This window comes from Rhinoderma darwinii, chromosome 3 (assembly GCF_050947455.1).
Source record: "Rhinoderma darwinii isolate aRhiDar2 chromosome 3, aRhiDar2.hap1, whole genome shotgun sequence".
Classification (NCBI taxonomy): domain Eukaryota; kingdom Metazoa; phylum Chordata; class Amphibia; order Anura; family Rhinodermatidae; genus Rhinoderma; species Rhinoderma darwinii.
This window is the reverse complement of record NC_134689.1, coordinates 288,005,215-288,014,364: the sequence shown is the minus strand read 5'-3', so window position 1 is coordinate 288,014,364 and position 9,150 is coordinate 288,005,215. Positions and strand designations below refer to the sequence as shown.

Here is a 9,150-nt window from a genome sequence, read left to right as displayed (position 1 = left end):
TGGGAAAAATTTAGATTTAAATTTTCACGGCGCAATTTTAATATAATCCACAAAACACCTGTGGGGTTAAAATGCTCACTACACCCCTAATTTAATTCCTTGAGGGGTAAAGTCTCGAAAATGGTGTCACATCTTCGGAATTTCTACTGTACTGGTACCTCAGGAAGCTCTGCAAATGCGACATGGTTCCCAAAAAGCAATTCACAAAATATACGCTCAAAAGGTCAAATATCGCTCCTTCCCTTCTGAGCACTGCCGTGTGTCCAAACAGCAGTTTATGACCACATATGGGGTATTGCTGTACTCGGGAGAAAATGCTTTACTAATCTTGGGGTACTTTTCTCCTATAGTCCTTGTGACAGATCACCCTTCTCTATCTGCCATTCTGATGGACGAGCCTAAGTTTGACGAAGGTCAGGAGAACGTTACCTGCCTGATTGCATTGTGCCAACTGTAAAGTTTGGTGGAGAAGGAATAATGCTATGGTGTTGTTTTATGGGGTTGGTCTAGGCCCGTTAGTTCCAGTGAAGGGAAATCTTAATGCTTCAGCATACCAAGACATTTTGGACAATTGTATGCTTCCAACTTTGTAGGAACAGTTTGGGGAGGGCCCTTTTCTGTTCCAGCATGACTGTGCCCCAGTGCAAAAAGCAAGGTCCATAGAGGCATGGCTGGGTGAGTTTGGTGTGGAATAACCTGACTGGCCCGTACGGAGCCCTGATCTCAACCTCAGTGAACACCTTTGGGATGACCTAGAAAGGAGATTTCATGCCAGGCCTTCTCGTCCAACATCAGTGTCTTAACTTACAAATGCTCTTCTGGATGAATCAGCCTTCCCAGATGAGTAGAATCTGTTTTAGCTGCAAAGGGGGGACCAACTCCATATTAATGCCTATGGATTTAGAATGGGATGTGGTGTGACAGAGCTTGGTGCACATGTACAATGCAGTGAATGTACTATTTACAAATAATAATCTGGACAATATCATCATTCGGTAAGTGCCTACAGAATAAATTTACTGTACCACCAGGATCATGTTTTAATTTGTGTTTTCACATTAAATTTTACAGAAGCCAAGCACAGGCGTGGATTGGGGCTGTCACAGTACATTGGATTAATATGGATCTGGACTTATCATTTCTAATCCTAGGCGTAGTCAAAAAGGAAATTAGAGCATGAGGGTCGTAAGCCATTAATTTGTCAAGTATTCTTTTGTAAAATTATGTCCTTTATCATACTACATTCACAGGACACTCTCTCTTAAACTATTCTTTCTGAAACTTAACTGGAACACTACATTTTTGCCAATGTACAGAGGTACAAACTATTGCTTCTATGGGGAGAATACGATGCCTCATGGATACACAATGCGGCTGGCCTATGGGTCCATAATAAACCTGTAGCTTCTTCTTGTATCACCGCACATGGTCCATATTACAAACCCAAAGTCACGCTGTGTGTCCTTAATGTCTATATTAACATTTATACTGAAAATTCATTGTAGCCAGTTTGAATGGAAAAGTTAAACATTTAAAAAATGCCTATGTAAATCCACTTTCATGGACAGTGTAAGGGTCAGTTCACACGTAGCGTAAATACTGCGGCTTTTCAGCAACGAATTGTGTTGTGGAAAATCTGCAGCATAATACAGTAGCAGCAAAGTGGATGGGATAAAACAATTCACATCCACACACTGCGTAAATGCTGAGCGGAGAAAATGTTCAGAAATTGACATGTGGTGCGTTTTTTTAATCCGCAGCATGTCAATTGTATTTGCGTAAACGCTGCTTATCTGTTGTAGGATTTCCCCATTGGATTCACTGGGGAGGTAAATCCCGCAACAAATAGCAGACTTTGCATTTTTTGCAGCGGAATCTTATACTTTTATCTATAAGTCTTATACTTATATACAGATTTCCGTGTTTCTTCCTCCAGGCCGGCCTCCTGGGATGACGTTTCATCCCATGTGACTGTTGCAGCCAATCACAAGCTGCAGTGGTCACATGGGATGAATGTCATCCCATGGCTGCAGAGCGTCAGGACGTCGGAGGGACGCGTCGCCATGGTAAGTATCCATTTTTTTCTTCTGGCCAGTTTTTCGCAGCGGACATACCGGCCGGAAAACTGCGCCGCAATTTGGTGCGGTTTTTCAGCCAGAATTCCTTGCGGAACACAGGGCGGATCGATTCGCTGCGTGCTTTTATGCAGCATAACCACTGTGTGGACATAGACTAATATTGATTTCATTACTAGAATAAGCACGCTGATTGTACTTTATTTCCTATTGTTCTGGTAAAAAAAAAAGAAACATTTTTTATATTTATATATATGACAGATATTCAATTGCATATTTCATTACATTTATTGATTGTTCAAATGAAATCCAAATCAAACAATTACAAAGCAATATAAACGGACAAAAATCAAAGTATAGTAATCCAAGTGCAAACAAAGAAAACTTGAGAGAAAATAAAAGATTTCATAAACTTTCAAATAAATTATTTATATAGATTTATTCATCTTTACATACATTCAGATGTCTAGAGGTGAATCAATAGGACTGATATAATAATATAGAACATTGTGTGTTCCATAAAAATATAACATAAAGTTCACAGGTGGTCAAACAAAATGTCTATTCCATTGATGCAACAGATCGAATATACTATATCAAGTTCATATCAATAAAATAAAACAGAGAGCTGATTATAAGAATATTAGGCTAAAAAATACAATTACCGGAACATATTGTTTGTGACAAATAAAGCTCATGTTCTATAAGTCATATCAATCAGTATTGGTCTTTAAATTGCTTAAGTCTTTCATATAAAATATAGAATTAGAATTTTCAAACAAAAATTGACATTTTCCCTTTTTTTTTTTTTTTTTGTTTTTGGCATTAATGTAGAACGTTTATATAAGTTTTTTGGTTTAAACACAGTACATACAAGTGCAGAAAACTATAGGCTTTTAGTGTTAAGAGTAGAAAGTCAGCACATTTGTGTGATTTCCTCTAACCAGTAGAGCAGGTGGAAGGTTTTTAGAGAGGATTTCTACCCATGCCATGTACAGGTGATCAGAAACTGTTCCTTTTCTTGCAACAGGGAGGCTCCTATCAATCAGATAAGAACAAAAAAATCATTCTACCAACATTTTAAATAGCTTACATCTTTATGAACAACATACATATGAGTTATGTGCACTTTTGCTATTTTTTTCTTTATTGCTCCAAGCCATCCACAAACTCCTACTTAAAGAGGCTCTGTCACCAGATTATAAATGCCCTATCTCCTACATAATCTGATCGGTGCTGTAATGTAGATAACAGAGGTTTTTATTTTGAAAAAACTTCACCGAAGTGTTGGGATTGTGAATAGACATCGCGTCCTGGCTAAAGGTGATGTCTATTCACTCTCAAGACAATTCAGTAAAGTTACTGTGGGTGTATGTGACAGCACAGTGTGATCCCGCGAGATCACTCTGTGCTGCGTACAAATGGACATGAATGGAGAGAAGTGTGTGACGCTGATTGGTCAGCATCATACACTTCTCTTCACAACGCCCACTTGGTCAAAAGTTAAAACACGCCCAGTTGGGCATTAAGAAACTAATTAGCATAAATCTAAAATTGCTCATAACTTGCTAAAAAATGATCATTTTTCCAAATAAAAACCACTGTTATCTACATTACAGCGCCGATCAGATTATGTAGGAGATAGGGCACTTATAATCTGGTGACAGAGTGTCTTTAACATGCTCCACCCTATTGGCTCTCTCTTGGTTTTCCTCCTATCTCTCTGACCGCTCGTTCAGTGTGTCATTTGCTTGTTCTAATTCTTCTCCTCTTCCGCCCTACTATTGGGGTTTCTCAGGGATCAGTCCTAGGTCCGCTCCTTTTTACTCTCTATACAGCCCCTATGCTATCAGCAGATTTGGCTTCCAGTACCATCTCTACGCTGATGACACCCAATTATATGTCTCTTCCCATGACATCACCGCCGCTCTAATGCAAAACACCAGTGATTGTCTGTCCGCTGTCTCTAACATCATGTCCTCTCTCTATCTGAAACTGAATCTTTCCAAAACTGAGCTCCTTGTGTTCCCACCATCTACTAACCTACCTAAACCGGATGCCTCCATCTCAGTGTTTGGCACTACCATAACTCCTAGGCAGCACGCCCGCTGTCTCGGGGTTATTTTTTACTCAGATCTTAACTTTACTCCTCACACTCAATCACTTACACACTCCTGTCATTTTCCCCTCAAAAACATCTCCAGAATCCGCCCTTTTCTTACTGAGGAAACAGCCAAAACTCTCATTGTTGCTCTGATTCACTCTCGTCTTGACTACTGTAACTCATTACTAGTCGGTTTTCCCCTCACTAAACTCTCCCCTCAATCTATCTTCAATGCAGCAGCCAGGCTCATCTTTATGACCAACTGCCTTTACCCTGTGCCAATCACTACACTGGTTGCCCACCCCCTTAAGAATTAAATTCAAACTTATTACTCTTACCCACAAAGCTCTCCACAGTGCTGCACCTCCTTACATCTCCTCCCTCATCTCTGTCTACCAACCTACTCGGGCTCTATGTTCTGCCAACAACCTTAGATTAAAATCCTCCATAATTCGAACCTCCCACTCCTGTCTCCAAGATTTTTCTCGTGCTGCACCTGTCCTCTGGAATGCGCTACCCCAGGCAATCAGATTAATTCCCAATATTCACAGTTTTAAACGTGCCCTGAAGACACATCTTTTAAGACAGGCCTATAACATTCCCTAATCTGACTCCTTTCCTTGGCCCCATTAGTCATCAGAATAAGATTCCCTCACACTCCTTGCACCGTACTGCACTTCATGTCCGTCATACACGGATACTGGCTGGTGACCGGCTCATGCAGCTTTATGTGTACCACCCCATGTGTATAAAAAATGGCTGGACTATTGTACTGAACAAACACTGTTACACTTTGTGTCTCCCTTATTTCCTCATAGATTGTAAACTCTTGCGAGCAGGGTCCTCGTTCCTCAGGTTTGAATTGTAAATTAGCTTTGTCACTATGTAATGTCTGATATTGTCTGTTTATGTTCCCTCTAAATTGTAAGGTGCTGCGTGATATGTTGGCACTATATAAATAAAGATTATTATCTAAAAATATATGAACAACTGGCATAGGCTTGATTTAAAAAAACAACTACTGTTTTGTGTATACAGCTCCTATGCAGATTTACATGTTTCCATTCACACAGACTACAAACAAACCATGTAAGGTCTCATCCTGCCGTCATATTTTACTTTGTTCCATCTGTCCCTTTTTTTTTGCTAACCTATAGACAGCATAGGAGGCAGTTGTAGGGGAGTAACATTTGATTGCATGATCAGACTAGACAGGGTTTGTTTGTAGTGTGTAACCATAGAGACACATATATCTGCATAGGAGCTGTAGTCACAAGCCGGTAGGAGATTTTCAATCCAGACTATTTACAAAGTTGCTTCATCATTTTATTTTTGATGGAATGGACCAATAAAAAAAAGGTTCTGCAATTGAAAATGGGGGGCAACAGACAGATTGGTTATGAATATTTTAAAGAGAACTGAGAGGCTTGCAGGTGGGATGCCTATTTGACCATCACTAAGTAGTTGGTGCTAAATGTTACATTTTGGTAGAGCAAGCAGCTTCATTATTGGCCTTTACCTATACATTTGATAACATTACTCTGAAAGCTGTAGCTCAGAGCAAAACTGATTTAAAATGTATGACCTACCAGCTACTTTTATGACACACATTTCCACTTGGGATTCAATGGTTACATTTTACTATGCCAAAAATATACAGTAAGAACGACAGCCAATTTGTCTGTACCTCAACTAGGTGGCTTTTCCAGTAACCCAGGCCTGTTGAGTTCTAGTTTCATTCTTAGCTTAAACTTTGTCTCTGCAAGGTTGTGCCGGAGGACAGAAGATCATGAAACCATGCTGTGACCCCTATTCATCATCACTTTGTGATCCTACTGAATGAACAAGGTGAACAACCATAGTTTTGGCATAGCCGATCTGCAGGCACAACAATGCAGAAACAAAGGAGCCCATTTATCCCAAGCCGTAGCCTTTATTTTGAACTGCAGACTTTCATTGAACTAGAGGATTGGTCTCTTGTTTGACACAAAAGGTGCATCATACTTACAGAACAATGAGGTTAGCAGAACGAGAATGTTCTTGCAGAAGTTCATTAAGTCGGACTTGACGATAGCTCTGTGAATACATACAAACAAGCTTTAGGAATATTGACTGCAGGAAAGTAAACCTTATACTGGATGTAAAATGGACAGTACACATAATATTAATATAATGACAAACATTACATTTTTGCCAAGAGTCCCTTTTTATATAGAATTCACACCTGGTCTAGATGCAAGTTTTCGGTGTAATTAGCCAACTGTTCATCATTTATCCAGATAGCCCAACATTGTCCCAGAAGGTTTCCACTCTTGGAAATATTCTTTAATATTATTATTTATTATTCACAATTGTTAACTATTGTAGTGCTTTGACTTTAACCCCTTCCAAACATTTGATGTACATGTACTGTATGTCATAGTCAGGAGCGGTAGATATGGAGCATGTGTCAGCTGTATATTACCACTGACCCCTCGCTCTAACTTGCGGGATCGGAGGTAACTGTGGTGACGGCTGTGTAACCACTTAGGTGCCGTGGTCAGTAGCGACCGTTACATCTAAGCCGTTAGACAGGGGGAGTCCTCTGTCATCCCTGTTACCCCCTACTACATTTGCAAGGGGCAGCCAAGGGCCTAATGAAGGCACCCAGGTTTGCCAACTTGTTCCTCCTATTAATCTCCTATTATAAAAAAATCCTCCCATTTTTTTCGGAAATAAAACAATAAAAAATAAAGAGAAGTGCTAGCACCGCATCTGTAACAATCCGAACTAACAAAAAACTTCCAGAATTACTCTTTTCTTGTCACCTCGCATAAAAACCTGGAATAAAAAGTGATCAAAAAGACACTTGTAACCCAAAATGGTATAAACAAAACTACATCTAGTCCTGCAGAAAACAATCCCTTACACCACTCCGTCGATGAAAAAAGAAAAAGTTATGGGTCTTAAAAAATGGGCACACAAACAAAACGGAGGAATGGAGGTGTAGCGTACACAGCCGCGGACCGCCATTCCTACTCACCCCTCGGTGGCCTGGATCTGTGAGTGCTGGCCGGCATCTCCTTCCTAGGAGACGCTAGCACTCACTTCTTCTCCGCTCGGCTGTGTCCGTGCGCACATAAGTCTGACAGCCGTGTGCATAGGACCTAGGGGTCCTATGCACGGCTGTCAGACTTCATCACCGATTGTCTAATGGGTAAGACTCTTTACTGCTGAATGGGGAGGAATGGTTGCATTTGCTGTCTTCAACAAGTCACATATCAGCACCTTACTATACCTACGCTACTATTTTGATTAGTGACGATTTCTCTTTGAGATCCATACTAGTGCCTCCGTCCCCATATCTATTTCATGTGCTTTACTTTTATGTATACTTGTAATTGAACACGTCTTCCCATTTTTTATATAAGCTGTCTGTTCATACCGTGTATGTTCACTGGAATTACAACAGTGTCCTCATGTCCACTTTGTACCTTTTTAAACTATTTTTCTATGTATTTGTTATTTCGTGTCATTAAAGTAATTTTTTAACATATGGCTTCCAAGCTCCTTCTCTTCTCTCCGGTTTATATATGATTGGGTACTCTGTTGTTTGGCCAGCTGCCTCCCTGCTATGGCGGTGCAGCCTAGTGGGTCCATATACCCACAGATCGTGACAGGAGTATTTGCTGTTTTTTTCCCATTCCACTACACAAAATTATTTTAAAAGTTTTCTTATTAGATTATATGGTAAATTAATTGGTGCCATTAAGAAATACTACCTGTCCGGCAAAAAAGCAAGCTCTCAATTCTAAGAAATGCTTCTGCATACTGATTTAGTTATTCATGTTTTTCTATTTAAGTCCTGCAAATCCATGCTATTGTCACCAGGTTCTCCGTGTTCTTTTGCACTCTTAGAAGTACTTCAAATACATGTTTGTAGTTGTTTGACCAAAAAAAAACAACTTTTAATAAAAAGATTTGATTTAAAAAAACAAAAAACAAACCTTCTCTGCTCTTAGCTCTTGACTGGGAGAAGGTGTTCGATGGGATACATTGGGATTATTTGACGAAAACCTTGGAAAAATTTGGCCTGTTGGATTTTATGAAATCTGCAATACTGGCTTTGTATTAATCTCTTTCAGCTAGGGTGCTGTCCTCTGGATATCTCTCAGAACTTTTCTTGGTCAGTAACGGCACAAGACAGGGGTGCCCTCTATCTCCTATTATATTTTATCTTATGATGGAGCCATTTGCCGCTTCCATTAGGGATAACCCTCGTATACGCTGTATTCAAGTGGGCTGGGTTTACCACAAAATAGGGTGATACGCAGACGATGTATTGCTTTCACTTACAGATCTGATGTTGTCCTTGGAGGAAGTGCGTGTTTTGCTCAAAGTTTGGAGCAGTTTCGTACTACAGCGTTAACTCGTCTAAATCCCAGGTCTTGAATATGGGAATTGACTCTAATTTACAGTCTCTTTTACAATCCCATTTTCCTTATATATGGAACGAGAACTGCATTCAATACCTGGGGATTAAGCTATCGTCCCCTAGCGCTTTGCTAGTCCCCCACAATTATTCCTCCCTTATTCTAAGGGTTTCCCATATGCTTGATAACTTCTGATCCTCCCTAGTGTGATGGACCAGGTAGATAGCAATAATTAAAATATTTATATTGCCAATAATCCTATACATTTTCTGTACAGTGACTATACCTTTACCCAGTTCTTTTCTTCCCAAGTTGCAGAGGGAATTGTCCTTTTTGTAGGGTGGGAAGTGGCCCAGGGTTCGCATTTCTACTATGGTTAGACCGTGGCAGGTGGGTGAGATGGGTGTCCCTGACCTTCATAAATATCAGATGTCTACCACACTTGATCAACTTAAATCTTGGTGTATGCAGACGTGTGACAAGAAGTGGGTGGACATAGAACATTGTGCAATGGGAGCCCCTCTTATCTCTGCCTTACATAGTTCTTCTTCTTATCTCT

The 9,150-nt window shown here is 40.1% G+C and overlaps 1 protein-coding gene across 7 annotated transcripts in view; it reads right to left on the bottom strand.

Moving 5' to 3' along the window:
- Positions 1-2,525: 2,525 nt before the first annotated feature.
- SLC12A1 (solute carrier family 12 member 1) overlaps positions 2,526-9,150 on the bottom strand; it is a 127,414-nt gene continuing 120,789 nt past the window's right edge. For all 7 annotated transcript variants that reach the window (XM_075858022.1, XM_075858021.1, XM_075858016.1 and 4 more), the window contains 2 exons: positions 6,188-6,255; positions 2,526-3,113 (listed from right to left, as the gene is read on the bottom strand). In XM_075858022.1, the coding sequence (XP_075714137.1) occupies positions 2,978-3,113; positions 6,188-6,255 (204 nt within the window). In that variant the 3' untranslated portion in view covers positions 2,526-2,977. The remainder of the gene's footprint in view (positions 3,114-6,187; positions 6,256-9,150) is intronic.